This window comes from Carcharodon carcharias, chromosome 1 (assembly GCF_017639515.1).
Source record: "Carcharodon carcharias isolate sCarCar2 chromosome 1, sCarCar2.pri, whole genome shotgun sequence".
Taxonomy (NCBI): Eukaryota; Metazoa; Chordata; class Chondrichthyes; order Lamniformes; family Lamnidae; genus Carcharodon; species Carcharodon carcharias.
The window spans coordinates 39752712-39779438 of record NC_054467.1 but is presented as its reverse complement, the minus strand read 5'-3'; the positions used below and the strand labels follow the sequence as shown (position 1 = coordinate 39779438).

General features: G+C 43.9%; 2 protein-coding genes across 2 annotated transcripts in view; one reads left to right on the top strand and one right to left on the bottom strand.

Moving 5' to 3' along the window:
• Window positions 1–23455, top strand: part of LOC121270422 (late histone H2B.L4-like) — a 39993-nt gene extending 16538 nt beyond the window's left edge. The window contains exon 2 of the mRNA XM_041175782.1: window positions 23120–23455. Coding sequence (XP_041031716.1) covers window positions 23120–23455 — 336 coding nt within the window. The remainder of the gene's footprint in view (window positions 1–23119) is intronic.
• LOC121283848 (NEDD4 family-interacting protein 1-like) overlaps window positions 22098–26727 on the bottom strand; it is a 185067-nt gene continuing 180437 nt past the window's right edge. Inside the window, exon 8 of the mRNA XM_041198664.1 lies at window positions 22098–23465. The gene's annotated coding sequence lies outside the window, so the exon portion shown is untranslated. The remainder of the gene's footprint in view (window positions 23466–26727) is intronic.

Genomic DNA, 26727 nt, shown 5'->3' with positions numbered 1-26727 from the left:
TGAAGGTGAACTATCTATGGAATAAAATTACTTATTCATGGCATATCTAACATCTGATTAACATACTTTAATAATGGGCTATAATAACCATTGTCTGTTCAGTTTGTTCCGATTTGTTGTAATATCAAGAAAACTATGAACAGGCATCATTATCAGTCAGTAATAATGAGCCTCCATGCAAACTAATGAATCAAATTCCTCAAATAATTTTAATAGTGATTTCAAAGGCAGCCTGTAATTTCTGACGAAGTTGCTAATTTCCCCATTTAAATAACACTTTTAACACAATTATTTAAGAACTTATTCTAAAAAGAACCCGAAATATACACAAAAGTTGGCCATTGTATGTTAGAAATGTTTCAAAGAAATCTCTCTTGCTACACCTGCTCCTTTCTAATTGTGGCCTAGAGCTTTGTTCTGCTGCATTGCCCAATCTGAGTTATGCACCAAAGTCCTGCTAGAATGAAGCGGTTTTACCAAGTAATCCATCAGAATTTACAAGTGTCACCTCCTGCATGTTATGTCAGTGTCATCAAGCATCTTACTCCAGTGTATGACAGCTTCCAGAATACACCCAAGTCATCATCTTTTATTGAGCCTAAACCTTGACACTAGGATGTCATGGAATGATCAAACTTGAAAATAAATCTAGTGCTTCAAATATTTTGATTCGATAAACATTTTCTCCCTAATACTAAGAAATCATACTAAGAAGAAAACATGTTCACAGTGCAGCCGTCACCTCTGGTGACCTATTATTTCTCTACTTCCGCTGCCTTGCTACTGGTCTCCCTGCTCTACCAGCCTATATGCTATGCCTTACTCTTTGGCCCTTGCTGTTTATGAAAAAGGAGTGTATGTCGAAAATTATGCATTAATTCTTTAAATGCTAGCCATTCCTTGTCTACCACCATAATTTTTAATGTAGTTTCCTAACACATCTTAGCCTCTCTCCTCATACCTATGTTGTTTGCTTTGTTTAGATTTAAGACCCTAGTTTCAGATTTAACTAAATCATTTTCAAACTCAATATAAAACTCTATCATATTATGGTTACTCTTCCCTTTACCACAAGGGTGTTAATGAATTCGTTCTCACTACACAGTTCTAGATCCAAAACGAGTTGGTTCCTCAACTGAATTAGAAACAATCTCTTATAGATTCCATGAACTCATCTTGTAATTTATTTTCATCACTTTTATTTGTGATCTTTAAATAAGAATAACAAAGCTGATTAATGATGACTGCTCAGCAAGGAACTAAGCTTCCTATCAATTTATGAGTGATTGATTTGGTGCTAAGAGCCTGGAATTGGCTCTCCTTTCAATTTATCTTCCTGAATGCACAAATATGCAAACCTCCCCTCAGTAGCTATCTTTCTTGGCAGTATTGAGATTAGCAGCTTGTAGTTGGCTGGATCATGACCAAAAAGAAAGATTTGTATTCACATAATTCCATTCACAACCTCAGGGCACCCCAAAGTACTTTACAGCCAATTAAGTAATTTTTGACTTGTAGTCATCACTGTAATGTGGGAAACATATCAGTCTACTTGGGCATGCACAAGTCCACAAACAGCAATGTGATGATGACCAGATTACCTGTTTTAGTGATGTTAGTGGAGGGGTAAATATTGGCCAAGACATTGGGGAGAACTCCTCAGCTGTTCTTCAAATAGTGCCATATGATATTTTACATCCATCTGATAGGAAAGACAGAGCTTTGATTTAATGTCTCATCTGAAAAACCGCATTTGTAACAGTGCAGTATTCCCTCAGTCAGCCAAGATTATATGCTCAAGTCTCTGGAGTGAAACTTGAGCTCACAAACCTCAGACTGAGGTGAGAAGACTAATACAGAGCCAAGGCTTCTGCCCATTAACAGAAAATTTGAGTATTGAACCAAAAAGAAAGCTTTAACAGAAGTGCCAAAACTATCCTAAGTACAGACTTAACTTCTTGTGTGACATAACACTGGGGCCACGTAATTATGCTGTGGGATACTAATGCATCAATGGTTACAACATTCATCTGATATTCCTCTTTTTGCTCGCTCAATGATGCCATTAACACATTGAAAATAACCAGATTAATGCTTCTTCTAAAGTAGAGGAGTTGGTAGATTTTCCTCCTTCCCTCATCTGGCCAGAAATGATTTAAACTAATTTGAACAGAATGTAGAGAAATGGTGGCCTATTTATTTGTAAACCTGCAACTATTTTCTGAATGTTGCCTTTGGTGCAAATAGAATTTTATGACATCAGGAGGCTGAAGCAACAAATCACAGATTCAAATTTAATTACTGAGTCTTAATTTCCTTTCTGTGTAATCAATAATTCCATTGCTCTTTTCAAGATATCTAACTATTGACTAACATTAGAAACACCTCTGTTATCAGGGTGACCATTACACTCAGTTGTAGCCAGATCACCAGAATTCACAGATACAATTAGCTATAACATCCTGGAATGGCAATAAATAACTAACACTTTTTATCAGCACAACAATTAATGTTTGTTTCCCAACTGAAGTAAACAATATTCATGAAAGAATACATTTGAATATGGAATGAAAGGTCACAGTAAAAGAAATGAACAAAAATAGTTGTCATTATTTATCTTTGTAACCAAATTAGGCCTTAGATTTGCTTAGGTCATGATCCTGCCTTAACCACTGGGATTGTGTCCATCATGTCCTCCAGGACTGATCCTGACAGAGTTTGCATGGTTAGTAAGAAAGCATCTCAGTTGCATGGGGCAGGTGGGTGAAATTGCCATTTTTGATGCATCGCCTGTCCTATGCTAATGGTCACTGCTAATCCATAACAATGTTAAAAACAATTAGTCCCTATTAGGGGTTCCAGGTAGAAACAACTGTGAAGAACAGTAGGAGACTGAAAGAGAAATAGGTTAAGTTGATGCCTTCAGGTTGAAGCTGCTGCTTCTCAGGTAAATGCATCTTGGGGTTTCTCCTACCTTTTTCCCTCGGTTGTCGAGATATTTGTGGGCAGCCTAAACTGCCTGACCTCCTTCCATCTCTCTACCTCTTCGTTTAAAGATAAAGAGGAATACCCTTTAGAGACCCAGAGAATGTGGATACAGAAGGCACTGCTGTAGACATTGGCCATCTGCAAGATGACATTTTGGACCTGGGTTGCCTCTTTCTTGAAGAAGGTACTGAGGAAGAAGTTGCTGTAGCACTGAGTGATCTGTTGGAAGATGAGCTCCCTTTCCTGCGATGTTTACCAGAATTTTGTCATTCTTCTTCTCATCATCCAGATTCGTTAGAATCTCAAATCTTCAATACATTTTTCGCCCTTATGCAGCAGCGGATGATAGGGCTGAGAGGGTCTTCATTGGTTCATCTTCTCAGGTTTTTCCCCAATGTGTTTTGAGGGAGCAGAAGATTCCTGAGCAAGTCAGAATTTCTTCTCTTCTAGTTCAAGAGAGTTAAAGTGTTGATGTCCTTCAGTGCTCTCCTTTGGATCAGTCTTTCTTTAAAAAGCTCCATGGTCCTTAAAGTTCAGCAGTCCTGAAGTCTACATTCCAGTCCTGCAAAGCTGCTGTCCCATTTCATTGGTGATGATGTACTCCAAGGAAAAGAGGAATACCCGGCATTCCTGTATGACAGTTTCCCAGAGAGCTGAGAACACTGTGGGAGATTGAATCCCTCATAACAGTAACTTTTGGTGGGGGAGGAAGAGTAGGACCAGAGTTGGGTAGAATCTGTAGCAGTAAACGGGAGTTACAGGAACGCAGGGTAAGTAGTGGGGGGAAGTAATGGGTTAACAAAGTAGTGCAGTAATGAGTCATGTAGATCATGATGTAACAGTGACATCAGCAGTCATATCCTGGACACTCAGGAGACAGGATGGAACAGCCCATAATCATAAGAGATATACCTACTCTGGCTGGGATTTTCTGGTCCCGCCTCTGGTGGGCGGGAGGGAAAAATATTGCAGGAGCGAAAAAGTCAGTTTCCCGCCAACATAAAACAGGTTGCGATTGCCTGCTCCCGCCCTCAATGGCAGCATGCTTTTCCTGCAGCATCATGACAGGGAGGCCATTTGGATACATTAGAATATGATGAATGCTCATTATCAAGGCAACGATTGGTACAATGGGTTATTGCAGGGAGATCGATGATTGCAACACATCAGAATTAATCTTGCTTGAATGCGCTATTGCTCTGAAGGCTCCAGATTGCCTCTATAGTTATTGAGATGCTCCAAACATGTCACAGCTGTGCATTCCTCCATGTGGTAATACAGATTCCAGATGGGTGTGCCTTTAATTAACCCCCCACCAGTGCTGTGATCTACTCCTCCCAGAAGCCCTAAGAGCCCTCCCCGGCAGGGTTTTTTCTTAGTTTCACTTTCTACTGTGGCATTGCTTGAGGTTCCAAGATGGTGAGTCCTCACGTTTTATTACCAGACCAGATTTGACCCTCCCTGTGTGACCACGGAAATCCCTCATATCACCCTGGAGGAGCCTAACATTCAGGTTTCCCTCCCTCCTTATACTCTCAGTCCTCCCCCTGTAATCCTTGATATCATTGTAATTGAGGTTGATATCCTTGTGTTATCCCCTGAATTGTTTGAGGTGAATCTGCCTATACCCCATGTAGACCTTACCCCTCCCCATCTTGAGGCCGACTATACCGTCAATATAGGGATCCCCAGCCATGAGGCCACAGAGTACCTGCCCCTACACTACCTGTTCCTGATCGACAGGCTGCAGATAACTCCCCTGACTGTGACTGTGACTGTACCATCTGTGGCCGAGTACTGTGCCAGAAACTTCCCGAACTGCTGTATGTGAGATGATGACCACACAGTCATACTCTATGTTGGGCACGACCGACAGTGGACAGACATGCCCTCCCCCTTCCTGAACTGATACAGGGACTGTCTTTGGAAGCTCAGCAATGTAAGCTGAGCACCTCTTCACTCTACAATCCTCCGCCCAGGGCCCTGACTTGCTTATGTCCTTCTGTAAGAGACTTTCTCCAAATTCTGGTCCAGAGGATGCTTCTCCCACCCTCCCCACATCCTCCAGTCATCTGTCTGAGCGCAACCAGTCGCCCCCCTCCCCACCCCCCCATCAAGCTCTTACCGCCAACCCCCTTCCCTTGTTTCTGTCTTGATCCCCCCCCCAACCCAAGTCGAGCCCTTGCCCTGCAGCACATTACAATCCACCCCGGCCTTGACTCTATAACCCACTCCCGCCTCCGAAAGTGAAGTGCTGCTGCCTGCGAAGCCAGCACAGAGTCCGAAGTGCCGCAAGCACTGCGTGATGCAAGGTGGGTGAACAAACCTCAAAGTTACGAGTAAAGTACAGGTCACTAGGTGCATGTTGCTTACATGCAATTGTGATTCACGTTGGTCTAATTAGATGCCAGTGTGGTCTATTGATCCAGCGTTAGGGGATCAGCTGAGATGATTAGCCTCCATCAACCACAACCACCTTCCTTTGTGCTTGGTATAACTCCAGCTAATAGAGTAGAGCTAACTCCCCTGATTACCATTGATATCAATTTTGCTGGGGCTACTTGAAGTCATGCTAATCAAATACTGCCTTAATGTTAGAGCATTATTCTCACCTCCTCTCTGGAATTCATATCTGGTGTCAGGTTTTTGACCAGCGCTGTAATGAAGTTTTTACTAGTGTTCCATTTTAAGGTATACAAGACCAGTTTGGGCCAGTATCCTTATTTTCCAGTTTTTACTGTTTTTTTCTTTCTGGGTGGCGAACTTGAACTGATGACCAATGAGCAGGTGAGTGATGCTGCTTGATGTTACTATCGGTGCCACCTTCCATCACCTTTGCTGATGATTGAGAGTAGGCTGATGGGGAGGTATTTGGCCAAATTGGGTTTGTCCTGCTTTTTGTGGTCTGGACAGTTTTCCATTTTGTTGGGCAGATGCCAGTGTTGTAGCTGTGCTGGAAAAGTTTGACTGAAGGAGCTATTAGCGCTGGAACACAAGTCTGCAACACCACAGCAAGGATGTTGTGAGGGTCCATAGCTCTTGTTGTATCCAGTACACTCATCCACTTTTTGATATCATGTGGTGTGAAACAAATCTGAAAACAGTAGAATTGCATAACGTCTAATCTATTCTTCCCTTCTGTAAATTATGTACCCTAGTCCTCCCAATTAATCTAATTTGAAATCATTTGTTTCTGTATTCCTGTTTCTGTACAATCTATTCCTTTCATTATGTTATAGACCTCATTCAAATCATCCCTGGCTCTATACTTCTCTAAAGCATATAGGCCCAGTTCTTTAAGGTTTTGTGGGTAGCTAAAGTATTTTAAACAGGGAATTATTCCTGTGACTCACCAGAGACTGTAGATAAAAATCTTTCAACTCTCTGTAGTTCAGCAACTCAAAGTCATGTGACCAGCTGAACTAATGGGGGAAGGCTAGCCAACCATGGGAAGAATTTTATGGAGGCCACAGGGGACTTGGCTGTCGGCTGGAGGGCCTGCAAGAGCCCCGCAATGCTCTTTTCAAAAAGGCCCGCTGTATCTTGCGCCAATTAAGCTTTTCCCTGGGATCAAGGACCCTGGGAACAGATGTCCCATCTGCTGAGAGCTGCTGGCCAATCAGAAGTTGGCAGCTCTTTGTACTCCCCAGGGAGGCGGTGACTGCTGCTAATATGACACCCATCTGAGGCCTTAAATCAAGAACAGACCCAGGCACAGGTGAGTAATGGCAGGAAGGGAGTCATGTGTGTAGGGGTAGGGGAGTTGGCAGCAAGGGCAGGGGCTTGACTCTCGGCAGGCACATCCTCCTCCTCAATGCTGATCCTTGATCAAGCACTGAGTGCCTTTGAATGAGGTGCCCCACACCCGGGGGCCCACGTGCTAACATGCCAGGGTTTGCTTTGCGTTTTCCCTGCATGGCAAACCCTCCGCCCTGCCCTGGTATATGCCAGCAGTGCTGGGCTGAGGCCCTGAAGTGGGCATTAATTGCCCATTTAAGGGTATCAATTGGCAACAAGACAGAAAGGCCATCCATGGGCTTTCCCACTATGGAAGTAATCGGGGTGGAGACAGGTAGATGGCGGAGTCCCCATCTACCATCATTGCCTGATTAATGCCCTCATCACTAAACTCGCCATTGGGAAGGGCACAAGATTCTGCACTTTATCTCTATTTGTGCAGTTCTATAATGAGCTTTTTTATTTGGATCATTTAAATTCTCAAATTACAGACCAAACAAACTGAAATAAACAGTCTGAAAGTGGCTGGACTGGGAACACAAGCTAGAGTGAGATTGAATTCATTGAAATATGCTGTAAGGCTCCCTACATACTGGAAATATTCACAAAGAAGGTCAAGGCAATGTCACATGATTACATATTCCCAAAAGTGATTGATTGCAGGACTTTCACTGATGGCTTTAATGTATTCTCCAAAATAGTTACTCATTGGAAAGAAATGCACCCCTTTACCTTAATGGCCAACTTAAAGGATGAACAGATAAAACAAAGCTAACTGCAGAGCCAACCAAAATTCCTGTCCTTGGCAGGCAAAAGGTTCCGATTATTGTACATCTGGGAGTAATCATTATGCATGTTTGTTATAAGATGAATATTAGCAAAATGTACTGACTCCATGCTTTCTAATGTTGTAAAAACAATAAAAAGTTAGCAAATGCAATATGTACATATATACTATATATATATATATATACACAGATAAAGAGAGAGGGGGTTTTGTACAACGTATAGCTGTTATGTTTTTAATAAGTAAAATTCCGTGGCACAGGGAGGATTGGATTTAGGTCCAGGATTTCCTGAGAGGGTTAATTTACACTGGAGTTCTGCTGGAGAACCACCTTGGCAGGAATTCTATTTAGTTTCACTGACACTAAAGAAGCATCTGCTCTTCCATTAATGTCAGCCACGTGTAAATGATGGAGAATGGCAACACAATATCACCAGTCCTAAATTCCAACACTTGTGCCTTCCCAACTGCCTTTAAGAATGTGCAGCAGTAGACAACGAGGGAAGACAGTTTAATCAGGCAGCTCCTGAGGACAGCTAGACCAACCTAGCATTACCAATTCATCAAGGTCTATAGATCCAAGCTCACTTTCTGAAAAGTTTCCAAGCAGCTCTGTCTCAGAAGGCTGGATTTCATTTGTGAAGTTTTGGTGGAATCTCTGTTCATTGCTGCAGGCAGATCTACAACCAAAGCCAGTCTGACTGTGTTAGATAAACTGACCGCGCACTCAACGTTCAGGCCACAGGCTCATTCTTAAGATCCACGAGGAACTTTTATTAGTTCAGTTCATTTGCTGTGCAACTTTCTATAATGCAAGATTCCAATGTTCTCTTCACTGGGACAGCTCAATTTATATAACTTGTTGCAATCACTATAAAGACTGATAACTGTTAGAATTTCTTTTGAGAAGTTAATAGCTGAAAGAATTACACAACAAGATTTCATGTTTTAAGACAATTGCTGTAACAAAAGACTAAAAGCACTCTTGGCTAAACACTATCTTTATGGGCAGCTTATACTTTAAACCACAGAACAGGAGACCCCTTTTCTTATTTTTAGCACAACCAAGGAAACACATTTGACAGGTATACATTACACTATCCTTTAAATACACATTCAATCAGCCCAGAATCAGCGCAAAGTGATTCTTAGTTCCTGAAGGTTTACTCCTGTCCTTTTCTCAGCCTGGTAACTTCTAATTCCAGAACTATCCTTCACAGTGAGAGTATTACTAGAGATCCTCCCTCTAGTTCAAGCTAGGTGAATTTTCCCACTTTGTTTTAACTCCTCATAAATGTGATATTTTCAATCCAAGCACGAGCTTCCACCTGCATTCCAGTGTAGTCAACCATAGAGACTTTTCCCCTCAAGCTGACCTCTCTCTCTCCCAGGCCCTGGCAGACTAACTGTGTCCGTGAGTTTTCAGGGAAATCTTAGAAACCCTTTCACTTGTAAAGTCCATTTCCATGGCAATGTGAATCACATGGGCCTTGTATCCAGGTGGAAATGCTGATTAGCTATCCTTGAGAATTCAACTCTCTTTTGTCTAGGAATTTTGAATATATTGTTTCCCGAATTCTCCTATCAACCCTCCACCACCCTCCCCTGTCCCCCACCATTTTAGTTTAAAGCCTTATCTACGAGTTAACTGATTAGCCAAGACACTGGTCCCAGTGCAGTTTAAGTGAAACACCTTTGAATAGAACAATTGCTTCTTTCTTCATACTGGCAAAACTCCTGCTTGCTACACAATTCTTTCAGATATGCATTTAAGCTTCTAATCTGTTTATCTCTATGTCAATTTGCACACGGCTCAGTTAACAATCCTGAGATTGTTACTTTGAGATTCTATTCTTTAATTCAGACCCTACCTCCTCACAGTTAGATAGGTAGAACTAGGAATGTTGTTCTATAATGTCATTGATCTCTATGTGGACCACAATAACTGGATCCTGTCCCTCCCATTCCTCCTCCAGTCATAAGGTGACGTCTTTAACCCTGACACTGAGCAGGCAGGTTATAGAAAAAATTAAGGGATTAAAAGTTAACAAAGCTCAGGACCTGATGGCTTACATTCTAGGGTTCTAAACATGGTAGCTGCAGAGATATTGGGTGCGCTAGTTATGATACTCCAAAATTCCCTAGATTCTAGAATTGTCCTCGTGGATTGAAATTTAGAACATATACTATCGCTATTCAAGGAAGGATGGAGAAAGAAAACAGGCAATTACAGTTAGCCTGTTATTAGTCTTTGGGAAACGCTGGAATCTATTAAGAACAAAATCAACTTGTATTTATATAGCACCTTTAAAGTAATAAAACATTTCAATGTACCTGATGGAGGCATTTACAACAAAATATGGCAACAAGTCACATAAGGGGAATATGAATATCTTTGTGGAAGAGTAGGTTTTAAGTAGTGTCTTAAAGGAGGAAAGCAAGGCAGAGAAGCAAACATGTTTAGGCAGGCCATTCCAGAACTTAAGGCCAAGGCAGCTGAAGGCACGGTCATCAATAATGGATCAATTAAAATTGGGATGCTCAAGAGGTTGGAATTAGAGGAATGCAGATATCATGGAGGGTTATTAGGATGGAGGAGATTACAGGGCTAGGGAAGGATTCGAACACAAGGGTGAGAATGTTAAAATCAAGATGTTGTTTAATCATGAGCCAGTTCACGTTGGTGAGCACAGGGGTGATGGGTGACAACACTTGATGTGAGTTAGGACATGGCAGCAGAGTTTTGGATGACATCAAATTTATGGAGGGTAGAATGTGGGAGGCCAGCCAGGCGTGCGTTGGAATAATCAAGTCTGGAGGTAACAAAGGCATGAATGATGGTTTCAGCAGCAGAAAAGCTAAGACAGAGTTGGAGACAGGCGAGGAAGTGGAAATAGGTGGCCTTGGCGATGGTGCAGATATGTTGTTGAAAGCTCATCCTGGAGTTAAGTATGTCTCTATTCCCCTGACTATACTGTAGCCCTACTTCAAGGGAAAAACAACTTTACACCAAGATACAGGTTCAAAATATCTTTAATTTCCCAGAATGCTTTTGTTTCCTGTGCTTCATTAATAAAGAAGTCATTATGCCGATAGCAACTCACGGTGTAAACTGAGAATCAAATGCATCCTTCACTAAGGTCACTACCACATTCATTTTCACTCCCCCATTTGAATGGCATCCAGCATGATGGTGCTATAGTCAGTCTGCACATCCACCCTGCAGTTCTTGTTCTCATTCACACAGGTACCAAGTACCTCATATCTGTTAGTCAAGGTCAAAGGCCAAAACTTCTTCACCACTACATCCTGGATCCCCATAGTTGTCTGACTCACAGGAACATCCTCCTGTCCCTTACCATTAAGCAACTCTCAAATTCCACTTAGCCTGAGGGGTGTGACTGCTTCCTGGAACCAACTGTGCGGGCAACTCGCCCTCTTTCTGATGCCCCACAATGTCTGCAACTCAGACTCCAGCTCAACAACTCTGAACCAAAGCTCCTTGGGCTGCAGGCACTTACTCCAGATGGGCTTGCCTAGGACTGCAATGGTCTCCACAAACTCCCATTTTCTGGATTTACAGCACACTATCTGCCCTATCATATTTATCTAATCTTATTTATTTATTTAATTTGTTAATTAGTTCATTAATTTTTGACTGAATCGATTATTTCAGTTTCACTATTTAATCGGTTTACCTAGTTTCAGTTACTAACTTAGTAAAGTAATAGCAAGTTAGCATTTTCTAGCTCAGAGACAAAAACTGTGAAACTCAGCAACCTATCAACTACCGAGATAAAAACAAAATACTGCGGATGCTGGAAATCCAAAATAAAAACAGAATTACCTGGAAAAACTCAGCAGGTCTGGCAGCATCGGCGGAGAAGATCACAGTTGACATTTCGCGTCCTCATGACCAATTTCCCAGCGGAGTGAATAAAACAGGTATTAGGCTCCCCAACATATCTGTGGACCTTAATACTTGTTTTAGATGGTTATCTTAGATGCCTGAAAAATTGCCTGACCCAATATTGGGTTGGACATCTTCAGAGCACAGGAGGTTGGCCCCTGAAATGATTCCCTGTTGTTCTTGTTTAGCTCCTTTAAGATGGACTCAACTAGGTTCAATTTCTATCCTATTCTGTTGAAGGGTCATGAGGACTCGAAACGTCAACTTTGTTCTTCTCCGCCGATGCTGCCAGACCTGCTGAGTTTTTCCAGGTAATTATGTTTTTGTTTTTTATCATCTACCGGCTGTCTTGTGACATCAAGCCTCGATGCTTTTTTGTGTTGGTTTTGAAGCTCCAGCCCCCTACTTTCTCTCCATCTTCCGACTCTCTCTAAAAACCACTCATCAGCTACTGGAGATAAAAACAGCGAGCAGCACCTCCTTTCTCCTTGTGCAATGAGTTATCACCTGCACCACATTCACAACATTAGCATTCTGTTAAAGATGTGCTCAGCTCTGCAATCATTCAATGCACCACCAGAATTCATACTGAGCCACGGAGAGCAGGAAAGCTCTCAATCCGTGTAACACAATGATCTCCATCACAGTCAGCAGTAGGGCACTATAAATTAACTTCCTGCAAGTAGAAAAGTGAACCAAAATTTGTGATCGTGATCACTATCAGCTGACCCAAGCACACAGTGGGTGATGATAGGTATGTCGATGCTGCCCACAATATTAATTAGCCCGCTGACTGCTAAGGCTCGCTTGGATGAAGTGCAGAAGAGCTTCTGGCATATATGGAATCCTTTTCCAACACAAGCTAGTGCCTTCGGAAGAAGGAGAAGAAAGAAATTGTGCTTTGTTGCTAAATAATCTGCAGGAACATAGATCCTTGCTTTTGCTTGTTGCACATTATGCTGGGTAATGACACAGTCTCGATAGTGTGGCCCTTGTTATAACATGTAAAGCGTGTGTTCCTGAAGGCTATAAGGGTGGAGTGGTGTTGGAAATGTATTAACACGTTCAGAACTGAATTTCATTTTGCACCAATCGATATCCTTAAATATGCTATGAAAGGTCCTCTAAAGGCATGTATTTGGGGTTAAATTAGTTCACTTCTTTCCCATTTTTGGACATGACAATGGTGGTGTGCAGACTGTACGGACCAATAAGAGGTTGGCCTAGTGACCACTCAAAATTGCTTCTTGGGCCTCATCCTAATATTCTGGGTGAACTGCCAGCACTTGTTGTAACACCAGAGGCAACTCACCCACACTGAGCAATTGTGGTTGCCAATTGTTCCTGGAAATGATCCTGCTCCTCCTGGCTCCAGATCAAACTTAAAAAAAAGAAATGCCATCGACCTGAAACATTAACTCTGTTTCTCTCTCCACAGGTGCTGCCAGACTTGCTGACTATTTCCAGCACTTCTTGTTTTTATTTCAAACTTAAAAGAAAACATTTTACTTACCTTTTTGTTGGCAGTCATTTGCTAGAGAGCATCCATGCCAATGAAACCTGAGTACAGCATACCCAGCACCCTTTCTGCTCAGGCCAATTTCCCAGCGGAGTGAATAAAACAGGTATTAGGCTCCCCAACATATTTGTGGACCTTAATGCTTGTTTTAGATGGTTATCTTAGATGCCTGAAAAATTGCCTGACCCAATATTGGGTTGGACATCTTCAGAGCACAGGAGGTTGGTCCCTGAAATGATTCCCTGTTGTACTTGTTTAGCTCCTTTAAGATGGACTCAACTAGGTTTGATTTCTATCCTATTCTGTTTCCTGAATGAAAAGGAAAGAAATAATGGCGCAGAAAGGGAAAACACCTTCTGCATTTGAGTTATGTGGCCAAACACAAAGTTAACCAACAATCTTATTACAAATATCCAGTGGTTGCACACGTTTGATCCCTGAGCTCAACTGAAGCCACATAAGATGCAGGAGTGAAACTAAGGCCTGAATTTTTGCTCCTGGGTCAGGAGCACAGAGTTGAGACTATTCTCAGCTCCACAAATCCGCCGCGGGAGAAAGTGCCTCAGAAGGTTGAATTTTTGGTGTGTGGATGAAAATGGGAGTCAGGGAGGGTGACACTGGAACAAGTGAAGAGGCTGCCAGGTGTGAAGTGGGCTGGGCAGAAGGCCTGCCTCAGTGCGCTAGCATTGTCAACATTATTTTAAATGGCAATAAAATATAAAACAGCCCTCGCCCCTCACAACCCCTCACCTCCTACACACTCCCCATACTCCCTCAATGCCAACCCATGCCGTCTCATGTCCCCACCCGCCCCTAATGGCCCCTCATGCCCTCTATGTCAACCTATGCCTCCACTCATCCCCCATGGCCCTTTATAGCCCCTGTGCAATCTCAGTGCCAACTGATGCCAACACATGCCTTCCACTCACTACCCTTTGCCCTTACACCTACAATGGCAACTCAATATACACCATGGGCAGACCTCAGGACCCACGTTGAGATGAGATACAATAAAGTTATTAAATGCCTGTTGAAGAATTCGCTATTTCAAAAAAATGCTATCATCACATTTTTAAAAAATCACTACATTTAACTTCCTATAACCCCTTATAAAAAGACAAACATTGGAATTCATAGTCCCATTTCAAAGACACTATATCCACTTGGAGCTGTCAATCAAACTGAACTGAGAGGCACCCCACTGTGGTAGTGGAAGGTTGTGAAATCAGTCATGCAGCATTAATCCAGTAATGATAACGTCAGGCTTATGTCATCAGATAGGGTAAAGTAGCAAGCACTGGGATTTTTTAAACACTGCAGACAGTTTTTCTCCAAACATTTAAAGAGGAATTTTAAATGCCTTTTGACCATTCATTTTTATAGTTCCAATGAGCTTATCAGTTCCAGTGGGTTTTTGCACCATTTATACACATTCATGTCTACTTTTACAAATGCCAAAGGGCACATTACTTCTCCCAAAGGGCAGTTTATCTCTCCCAAAGGGCACCTGACCTCCCCCAAGGGTGTCCTGGGACCATATCAAAAGGTATGTGTTCCCCACTTATCTAAGCAACTCTGTAAAGTTTAGACCTGCTCCTACCCACTCCTAGCTGATGGAAATCTAACACATTACGACAGTAATATAAATCAAGAAAACTGAATTTTAATGGTTAGATTTTAAAAAATGGACTGTAAATCAAAATGGACTGTAAGGTTACATTAATTCTCTTGTGGATTTAAAGCGTTCGCTCTTACCTCATGAGAAAACAATAGAATGCATTTTCAGACATAAAAGACATTGGGAATTCAATGAGCGCTTGACAAATGTAAATGGATGCCTTTGACTTTGATCATTTCCCATCACACACAAAGGGCTGAATTTTGCCCTCATTGGGTAGGCGCGGTGGTCAGGCCTGGGAGCAGTCGCAAAATTGACCACCGCCTGCAATCAGGCCCCGACTGCGATTTCATGCTGGCCAATTAACGGCCAGCCAGCGTGAATCGCGCGCTGCAACGCTGAGCGCTGCTGGGGTGGGGGATGGGGGGGGGGGAGGGTGAGCGTGGAAGTTTGCGCACGCACACACTGTAAGCTCCCTGAAGGCTGAGCAGGGAGCTGAAGATTTAGAACAGTACAGATAAAAATTTTAAAAATAAGGTGAACATATCCCCTCATGTCCCTGCTCATGTGACAGAGTCGCATGTTATAAATGAGACTGAAACATTTTTATATTGTTTTTAATTCCTGTTGGAAACCTCATCCTGCCCGTGGATGAGGTTTCATTAAAAATCCTTTTCACCCGCCCGCCAACTGAACAGTTGGACAGGCAGTGAACAATCCGATTTAATTAATTAATAGGCCTCTTAATTGCTGGCGGGCGCACTGCCACATCTTGTGTGCGCCCGCCGAGCGAAACGTCGTTAGCGTGCGCGATGGCGTTGGGCCGCTTGCCCGATGTCATCACGCACTATTTTACTCTCATTTGGGTTGGCTGCACGCCTGCCCAATGAGTGAAAAATTCTGCCCAAAAGGCATTGACTGATAAGAAATTTTAAGGAACGTTTAACGTGTGAAAAGCCACAAAAGCAGGGGAAGGAGGATTAGGACTGCAATTCAAATGATCATAATACCTTATTTGGAAGATTACTTTGCGTTTGATACAGGGTCACATGATACCGTGGCCATCTTTACGGCTGTTAAAAATTCAGCAAACTGCTACACTCAGACAGAACTCCATGACCAAACCTCAGCCACTGAGCTGTTGTAATCAACCAGGCCAAAATAAAAGGGCCATGCTGTAGTTTCTTGAAAGAGAAATAAAGAACCTGCTCTCTCCCACTGCCCTGTTCCATCTTCAAGCTTACCTATAAAACCAGCCTCCCGCAGATTGACTGGAGGAACTGCTGAGACTTCTCTGCAATGTTAAAGTCTTCACTTCAGACAATGTAACAACGTGGCTATTAAATACCCGGCTTCATGGAAAAAGAGACTGATATCCACTTCATTTTTATAAGTTAATAAAAACAAAAAAACTGCGGACGCTGGAAATCCAAAACAAAAACAGAATTACCTGGAAAAACTCAGCAGGTCTGGCAGCATCGGCAGAGAAGAAAAGAGATGACATTTCGAGTCCTCATGACCCTTCAACAGAACTGAGTGAATGTTAGAAGAGGGGTGAAATATATGCTGCTTTAGGGTGGGGGGTGGGGGGAGAAGAGAAGTTGTGGGGGGCGGTGTGGTTGTAGGGACAGGCAAGCAGTGATAGGGGCAGATAATCAAAAGATGTCACAAACAATGGAACAAAGAAGTGTTGAAGGTGGTGATATTATCTAAACGAATGTGCTAATTAAGAATGGATGGCAGGGCACTCAAGGTACAGCTCTAGTGGGGGTGGGGTGGAAGGACTAGCCCGGCATACAAGATTTAAATATAATGGAAATAGGTGGGAAAAGAAAAATCTATATAAATTATTGGAAAAAACAAAAGGAAGGGGAAAGAAATGGAAAGGGGATGGGGATGGAGGAGGGAGTTCAAGTTCTAAAGTTGTTGAATTCAGTATTCAGTCTGGAAGGCTGTAAAGTGCCTAGTCGGAAGATGAGGTGCTGTTCCTCCAGTTTGTGTTGGGCTTCACTGGAACAATGTAGCAAGCCAAGGACAGACATGTGGGCAAGAGAGCAGGGTGGAGTGTTAAAATGGCAAGCGACGGGGAGGTTTGGGTCTTTCTTGCGGACAGACTGCAGGTGTTCTGCAAAGCGGTCGCCCAGTTTACGTTTGGTCTCTCCAATGTAGAGGAGACCACATTGAGAGCAATAAATGCAGTAGACTAAGTTGGGCGAAATGCAAGTGAAATGCTGCTTCACTTGAAAGAAGTGTTTGGGCCCTTGGACGGTGAGGAGAGAGGAAGTGAAGGGGCAGGTGTTGCATCTTTTGCGTGGGCATGGAGAGGTGCCATAGGTAGGGGTTGAGGAGTAGGGGGTGATGAAGGAGTGGACCAGGGTGTCCCGGAGGGAACGATCCTACGGAATGCCACCAGGGGACTTGAGAGGAACATGTGTTTGGTGGTGGCATCATGGAGGATGATCCTTTGAATGCGGAGGCTGGTGGGGTGATAAGTGAGGACAAGGGGACCCTATCATGTTTCTGGGAGGGAGGAGAAGGCGTGAGGGCAGATGCGCGGGAGATGGGCCGGACACGGTTGAGGGCCCTGTCAACAACCGTGGGTGGAAAACCTCGGTTAAGGAAGAAGGAGGACATGTCAGAGGAACTGTTTTTGAAGGTAGCATCATCGACAGAGACGAAGGAACTGAGAGAATGGGATGGAGTCCTTACAGGAAGCGGGGTGTGAGGAGCTGTAGTCGAGGTAGCTGTGGGAGTCGGTAGGCTTGTAATGGATATTGGTGGACAGTCTATCGCCAGAAATTGAGACAGAGAGCTCAACGAAGGGAAGGGAAGTGTCAGAGATGGACCATGTGAAAATGATGGAGGGGTGGAGATTGGAAGCAAAATTAATAAATTTTTCCAAGTCCTGACGAAAGCATGAAGCAGCACCGAAGTAATCATCGATGTACCGGAGAAAGAGTTGTGGGAGGGGGCCCAGAGTAGGACTGGAACAAGGAATATTCCACATACCGCATAAAGAGACAGGCATAGCTGGGACCCATGCGGGTACCCATAGCCACACCTTTTATTTGGAGGAAGTGAGAGGAGTTAAAGGAGAAATTGTTCAGTGTGAGAACAAGTTCAGCCAGACAGAGGAGAGTAGTGGTGGATGGGTATTGTTTGGGCCTCTGTTTGAGGAAGAAGCTAAGGGCCCTCAGACCATCCTGGTGGGGGATGGAGGTGTAGAGGGATTGGACGTCCATGGTGAAGAGGGAGCGGTTGGGGCCAGGGAACTGGAAATTGCTCATGTGACGTAAGGTGTCAGAGGAATCACAGATGTAGGTGGGAAGGGACTGGACAAGGGGAGAGAGAAGGGAGTCAAGATAACGAGAAATGAGTTTCGTGGGGCAGGAACAGGCTGACACGATCGGTCTACCGGGACAGTTCTGTTTGTGGATTTTGGGTAGGAGGTAGAAGGGGGCCATCTGAGGTTGGGTGACTATCAGATTGGAAGCTGTGGGAGGAAGATCCCCAGAGGAGATGAGGTCAGTGACAGTCCTGGAAATAATGGCTTGATTCTTCGTCTCATCCGACGCCTCAACAAGAAACTTTTTCTCTTTCTCTCAAGTGCTAAGGAACACAAGCTCCAACAACTCATTGACACCAACACCCATCTAGGACCCTCCACCCCTGCCTGTCCCTCCATCCCCACCCCATCTTCCAATCCCAGCCCCGGCCGTGTATTCACCATACCCACTGATCTTCCCCTCTCCGACACTGAACGTTCAGTGCTCAGCAAAGGACTTAGTTTCATACCCTTACGCCCTCATCTCAATGAATTTCGGGCTCGGCATGATGCTGAACTCTTCTTCTGCCGTCTTCGTCTCCGGGCTCACTTCTTTGGGCAGGAGTCCTCTCCCTATTCAACGGATCCTTTCACCCACCTCCAATATTCTCCCTCCACCTGGACCCCTCCCTCTGGATTCTTACCTTCTCTTGATCTTTTCATTGAGAACTGTCGGCGTGACATTAGTCGTCTCAATTTCTCTGCTCCTCTCACCCATTCTAATCTGTCTCTCTCTGAACTTACTGCACTCCATTCTCTCAGATCCAACCCTGACATTGTCATCAAACCCACTGACAAGGGTGGTGCTGTTGTTGTCTGGCGCACTGACCTCTACCTCGCGGAGGCTGAGCTTCAACTCGCAGACACTTCCTCCTACCTCTCCCTGGACCATGACCCCACCACTGAACATCAAGCCATTGTTTCCAGGACTGTCACTGACCTCATCTCCTCTGGAGATCTTCCTCCCACAGCTTCCAACCTGATAGTCGCCCAACATCGGACGGCACGCTTCTACCTCCTACCCAAAATCCACAAACAGAACTGTCCCGGTAGACCAGTCGTGTCAGCCTGTTCCTGCCCCACGAAACTCATTTCTCGTTATCTTGACTCCCTTCTCTTTCCCCTTGTCCAGTCCCTTCCCACCTATATCCGTGATTCCTCTGACACCTTACGTCACATGAGCAATTTCCAGTTCCCTGGCCCCAACCGCTCCCTCTTCACCATGGATGTCCAATCCCTCTACACCTCCATCCCCCACCAGGATGGTCTGAGGGCCCTTAGCTTCTTCCTCAAACAGAGGCCTGAACAATCCCCATCCACCACTACTCTCCTCCGTCTGGCTGAACTTGTTCTCACACTGAACAATTTCTCCTTTAACTCCTCTCACTTCCTCCAAATAATAGGTGTGGCTATGGGTATCCGCATGGGCCCCAGCTATGCCTGTCTCTTTATGCGTTATGTGGAACATTCCTTGTTCCAGTCCTACTCTGGCCCCCTCCCACAACTCTTTCTCCGGTACATCGATGATTACTTCGGTGCTGCTTCATGCTCTCGTCAGGACTTGGAAAAATTTATTAATTTTGCTTCCAATCTCCACCCCTCCATCATTTTCACATGGTCCATCTCTGACACTTCCCTTCCCTTCGTTGAGCTCTCTGTCTCAATTTCTGGCGATAGACTGTCCACCAATATCCATTATAAGCCTACCGACTCCCACAGCTACCTCAACTACAGCTCCTCACACCCCGCTTCCTGTAAGGACTCCATCCCATTCTCTCAGTTCCTTCGTCTCCGTCGATGATGCTACCTTCAAAAACAGTTCCTCTGACATGTCCTCCTTCTTCCTTAACCGAGGTTTTCCACCCACGGTCGTTGACAGGGCCCGCAACCGTGTCCGGCCCATCTCCCGCGCATCTGCCCTCACGCCTTCTCCTCCCTCCCAGAAACATGATAGGGCACCCCTTGTCCTCACTTATCACCCCACCAGCCTCTGCATTCAAAGGATCATCCTCCGCCATTTCCGCCAACTCCAGCATGATGCCACCACCAAACACATCTTCCTCTCACCCCCCCCGGCGGCATTCCGTAGGATCATTCCCTCCGGGACACCCTGGTCCACTCCTCCATCACCCCCTACTCCTCAACCCCTACCTATGGCACCTTCCCATGCCCATGCAAAAAATGCAACACCTGCCCCTTCACTTCCTCTCTCCTCACCATCCAAGGGCCCAAAAACTCCTTTCAAGTGAAGCAGCATTTCACTTGCATTTCCCCCAACTTAGTCTACTGCATTCGTTGCTCTCAATGCGGTCTCCTCTACATTGGAGAGACCAAACGTAAACTGGGCAACCGCTTTGCAGAACACCTGCGGTCTGTCCGCAAGAAAGACCCAAACCTCCTCATCGCTTGCCATTTCAACACTCCACCCTGCTCTCTTGCCCAAATGTCTGTCCTTGGCTTGCTACATTGTTCCAGTGAAGCCCAACACAAACTGGAGGAACAACACCTCATCTTCCGACTAGGCACTTTACAGCCTTCTGGACTGAATATTGAATTCAACAACTTTAGATCTTGAACTCCCTCCTCCATCCCCACCCCCTTTCCATTTCTTTCCCCTTCCTTTTGTTTTTTCCAATAATTTATATAGATTTTTCTTTTCCCACCTATTTCCATTATTTTTAAATCTTGTATGCCGGGCTAGTCTTTCCACCGCACCCTGACTAGAGCTGTACCTTGAGTGCCCTGCCATCCATTCTTAATTAGCACATTCGTTTAGATAATATCACCACCTTCAACACTTCTTTGTTCCTTTGTCTGTGACATCTTTTGATTATCTGCTCTAATCACTGCTTGCTTGTCCCTACAACCACAGCCCCCCCACTTCTCTTCCCGCCTCCCCCCCCACCCTAAACCAGCATACATTTCACCCCTCTTCTAACATTCAATCAGTTCTGTCGAAGGGTCATGAGGACCTGAAACGTCAACTCTTTTCTTCTCTGCCGGTGCTGCCAGACCTGCTGAGTTTTTCCAGGTAATTCTGTTTTTGTTTTTTCATTTTTGTAAGTGTTGTTTGTTTTCAATTTTCCTCTTTACCTAGTTTTTGTATGTGTGGGAGAGTGTGAGTGAGGGAATGGTGTAATTTTCTTTCATGACCTCCAAGGCAAGGAAATGAACAAAAATAAACTAACCTTTTTTGTTCTTATATACAAGGCTTCCTGCTGGGTGATTTACAATTGACTCACTGACTCCAAGGGTAAGAAACACACACACACATACCTACAAATATAAATGATGACAAGCAATAAAAGGCAACACCATAAAATTGTCCATGATAGAAATGACTGGAGGCAGCTCCTGTTTTATATGGGCAGCTGACTCTGTGAGCCACTGATGTGCAATTTGGAACTGCCTCCCATTTCCACCTGTGCCCCACCCCACTTTCCACCCCAAAGGTAACACCCCATCCTCCCTAATGTCTGGATTAGCTTCAGTTTCTGGACAGTTCTTGTCTGATCATGATCACCACGCCAGAGTAATCTTGAATATCCTCATCTACCTTTTCACTGACTCTTGCATTCTAGTCCATTGTTCTTGAGAGACCATCACTGTGGATATAAATTGGCTTGATATATATCACATCTCCATAGCCTAATGGTCATGCATTGTGCTTGTAAGGGACAAACATTTACATACTATATAAATGAAGCCATTAGCAGTTTGTGATCTGTTTCAGTAGCAGTATAACCATAACAAAAATAATGAGGAGGAGACACTTGTTCGTACAGCACTGATCATCATGGCTTGCTTCTTTGACATCATTGAAGAATGTCACATAGGTCACATCGGCCCACACCTCTGCCTAACCTGGTGAACTGAGCGAGAAGTGGTGTTACGCAAATGAATTTCTCTCCCCTAGATTATTTTGAGCGGGAACAATGTGTTATGACTGGTCACTGGGCAAGGTTCCCCCAATTTGTTATGATCCTGGAAGAGGTACCCCAAATTGTTATGCTCCCGGTGAGGAGGGATGAACTGGCTCCCCTTCTTTATTCAACCCCTCAGTTGGTTGTAACAAGGTTAATTTAAAAAGGATCCCTTCCCTTGTGGATACCTTTTCCCAGTCCAAATGTATTTATGCTTTAGAAGGAACCAATTTAACCAGGCTTTCTTGAGTCATAGGAAGAGTGAGTTTATTAGTCACTAAAACGCAAGAAAAAATAATAAAAACACAACACACATACACACAGATCAGAGGTGAGAAGTGAGTCCAGAAATAAAGGTTAAAATAAAAGATATATGCATCAGTCTTTTGGGTTGTCCGTGAGGAGTGGATGGCAAAACATTGTGGTGATTAAGTTGGGTGGTTCTGGTAGAGCTGACTTTGGCAGTTGACTAGTGGGTTTGGAGCTTCTTGGTTCTGCAGGTTAGCTGAAAGGAGTTGTCCTATTTCCTTTCTGACTGTGGCTTTGCTGATTTCTGACTTGTCTCCAGTGATCAGAGAGGGGGGCCTGTTTTTACCTGCAAACACAGGAATGCCTAGTTGATGTGCTTTAGCTTCACAGCATCCCCTCGCACACCTGGTCTGGAACACCAAAACTAGCACCCAGAACTAGGGTTGTAGTTGGTTTTTTAACCCCTTTTCTTGTGTATTCCTGGAAGGGGAAAAAACAAACATGTCTTTCACCCAGATCTGCTTTCTTTTCAACTCACATCATGTCCACCGTCTGGGATATAACTCATAGGAGATGGTAATCAGCCTTCAGTATCTCCACAACCACAGGAAGTTACAGTTCAGTCTTTGCATTGCACCTTTTCCTTTGAACTGTCTCTGGAGGTTTTGACACTTTTTCAGGAATGTGACAATACGTCCTCTCTCAGCTAGTTGGTCAAGTGTAATTCACATAGGAATTTTCCAGCAGTGGTTACATTACAATCTGAGCCAGCTTTTGCTTTTGTCCTTTTTAAAAAAGACATCTTACTTAAACAGTTCAATATGTCTGTAAATGATTCAGGGCTATGATCAGGGTCATGACAAATATCCAAAGGCAAGCCATTCTGCATCTCCCATAAGAGGTATTGAGTAAGAAAACCTGCAACTTGTTTTGTAGTTACAAAAAATCTGATGGTGAGTATAACTTATTAACATATTGATGAACGGTGCTAACATTGAATTGGTCCAAGTTGAGTGGAATGCCTGAAATATTGGCTGCGGCTAAGGGCGGTGTGTCCTCAAGGCATTGAAGCAGTCGCTGACTAAAGTCACCAAGAAGTCACCCAAGAAGCAGAGGAAATCTCACAAGCAGAGCTATCCCAAGTACAGGGTGTTGATCCAGATCCACTCTTCCACCAGAATCTCGTTTAAGGCCATGAGTATTATGAACTCCTTTGTTGTTGACATTTTCGAGCCCATCACCTCTGATGCCTCACATCTCAATAGCTACAACAAGCGCCAAACCATCTCGGCCAGGGAGATCCAGAGCACCATCCACCTCATGCTGCCAGGGGAACTGACCAAACACATCGTCTCCGAAGGCACAAAAGCGGTCACCAAATACATCAACTCCGTTTAGGTCGATCATTCTAAATTTTAAAAAGAAAACATTCTCTTACATGTTGAATGCTTTAAATATTCGTTTTGAATTAGATCTCTGAAGCCAAAACTGTTTTATAATTTGTCTTATCTTTGTCTTTAATGGTTTCACCCATTCATTCACTTATTTTCTTTGTGATCTCATAGTCGTCCATTCTATCAAGCTGTAATGTTAATTCTCCTGTGCTGCAAATGGTACTTCTTTGTAGAGGTCTCTTAGCCTGTTTATGAATGCCAATCCCAGGAAAACCAACCAATCCTTCAAACCTATCCCTGTATTCTTGTATAAGTACACCCTTCATCATCTGCCGGAACCTTCCAGCACCTTCGCAGCAGGTTCCCTTGTGGCAGGGCTGGCAAGTCATTGAAATCTCCGTTCACGTCTGCGGTACTGGAAGATCCTGTTGGCATGAGGGGGCTGGAAAATTCCGGTCTTTGAGCCTGCAAATATTCTTGTAGATTTAGCATTTCACAAACACTCACACTGAAGGTTAGCTGAACGTCTTTTGATGCCACTACAGATGACACATTGTATGTGACACTGTGAACCTGCCTTCCACTTAACTGGCATGTTTGCTTCTGAGCTACCAGTAAGCCAAAAACAAAATATGAATGTTATTCTTTATTATTTATTAAACATGCCCATTCTTCAGCTATTTAATAATCAATGTTTCAAAGGAAACTTCAAATAAACAATTTTGAGTTCAGTGCTTAGCTTTCCGTGAGCAAGGCTAATAGCATGGCTGGGTTTGTTTAACATTTGTCTGTAACCAATTTCCTCAACTTATGTCTTTCTAAGCTATCTTTTCCATATTCCCCATATCTTAAATTCCTACTTTGTAAAATCGGCACAGCAGAAGCAGAGAAAATTATGAAAACTGTGTCAACTCTGTCGTTTGTATTCCCAGCAGCTTCCTAATAAGCAAAACTGGAGTATTGCGTGCTCCAAGAAAAAGCACACAATGGAATGAAGGTGTCGGTAATTCTCCAGGGGGAATTGAAACACAGCCAGATCTGCCTGGTACTGTCACTTCAATAGGAAAGAAATCAGAAACCAGCAATTAGTCATACATAACCGCTGGGCAAGATCAGTGTGGAGTATTAATAAAGGCAGTGTTTACATACAAGCAAATGCAGGAAGGGACCTCAATACAATAATGGAAAAGCTACTCTTAGGGACAAGAGAAGACATGTATTTGCTGGAAATTGAAAGGGACACTGTTGGTAGCTAGAAGAACCTGAAACAACATATAATACTCATCAATCATGTTAACAATGATAATGCGTGAAACAAAACAAAAAGCTTATGAGCACAGCATCAAATTTTGAAATGGGACATTAAATTGAACTTTGAGGGACTACCTATATCTGCAACGTCAGCAGAATTATACACAGGTCTTATGGCTTTATACTTGTGGGAAGAAACAGCTTGATTTCAGCGTGCATTTTATACACTGACTCATACTAAGCCCAAATGACATTTTTGGAGGAGGAGCTTAGTGGTTATTCTTAATATTGTCTTGGAATAAAACACCTATTTGCTTGCTGATTCTTCATGTTGACTAAATAGTTTTTTTTTAAATAGTATGCTGACATCAATTCTCAAAGATTTCTCTGCTTTTAAACCATCATTATGTAGTATATTCTATATATAGGTGAAAAAAACAGAAAAGCGGGATTTTAAAAACTGTACCCTGTTTTATAAAACATAAATATCAATAACTTACACACTGTTAATGTTCTATGTTGTACTGTTCTCCACTTTCTAATTCATCACAACTCATTTGATAGTTATCCTTTTTCATCTCAAGAGGTCAGCATCTTAGGGCGGAATTTTCCAAGCCCACTGGCATCGGGCGTGTTTGGCAGCATGAGCGGACAATATGGTGAGAAGGCCAAAAATTGGTTTCACGATGTTGTGAAACCAGTTTGCAATCATCTGCTCTGCCTGGCAATGGCGGGCTGCATTTCCTGCCATGCTGGACTATCCGAGCTCATGTTTCAAAATGTGCATAAGTGACTTGCACCTGGTGAGCTACACTTCATTCAGGACTTCGAGGTTTGTTTGCTTACCTTGCAGTACTCGTGGTCATCAGCTCCAGGCTTCGCAGGCAGCACCACATCACTTTTAGGGGGGCTCAGGGGCAGGCCTCTACCTACCACACCAACCATAAGGCAGGGGTAGCTTTTCAACAGCTGCAGGGCTAGGGCTTGCTTTGGGAAGGGGGAGAAGTGGCTTCAGGCAAGGGAAAAGGCTACAGGGCGAGGGCTGTACTGGGGAAGGGAGATAACCTAGGGTGTGTGTGGGGGCACATGTTGATCTGTGCAAGTGGCATCAAGATGGTGAGGGCTGAAGAGGCAGTCTCCAGAGGAGATGAGGCCAGATCGACATGTATGTCTGAGTGATTGAGTGGTGAGGTCCCTTAAGCTAGCAGAGAGTGAGATGCCAGTGAATGTGTGACAGGCTCAGGTATACAAGTTTAGAGTGATGAGATAGTCGCTTTACCCTGGCGGCACAGTTGAAATCATTCATCCTTTATCTGCACCTCTTCTGTGCAGCATTAGTCACCGTTGCCATGGCCTACCAAGAACGGTGAGATTGCTGGACCTCCTGTGGACAGGGCGGGGGAAGAGGGCATCATGGCGGGCATCCATGGCATCCAAAAGGCATTCCAAAGATGCATCACTGAATCAGGGGGCTGTGGTCGTCTTGCCTTTTGGGGCCACGTCTTCTGTGCAGCAGTCCTGGGCTGGAAGCACTGAGAGTTGTGTGCGCGGCTGCACTTTAAATATGGCACTCGGCATGTGGAACTGGTGAGGTGACGGCATGGTGGGCAAATGAGAGCCTGCTCACCATAAAACAGTGTGTTTCCCAGGAGTGCATGATTCATGAGGCAGGATTGGGATGATACGGTGTGAAAAGCCGCCATTGCGGCCAGCGGGTAAAACGTTCTTTTTCCTACCCGCTACCGCACTTCGTGCAAATCTAGGACAATTTCTCCCTCAGGCTGTCAGTTTTAATAATTATTAATGTGACTATGAATTTTAGGGTTCTGTAAGGTTCTATTGCAACATATGCAGTTACCACTTCCCTTTAAATCAGCCAATCAGCATTCTCTCTCTCTGCCCATACAGTATAAAGTTGTTGCTTCCCCTTGGTATTGATATTCTTGCGATTGTCCTGATGAGTGCAAGGCAAAAAGCTTTGACAAAATGTCTTTTTTCAGCTATACTCAAGTACTTCACTGCCTG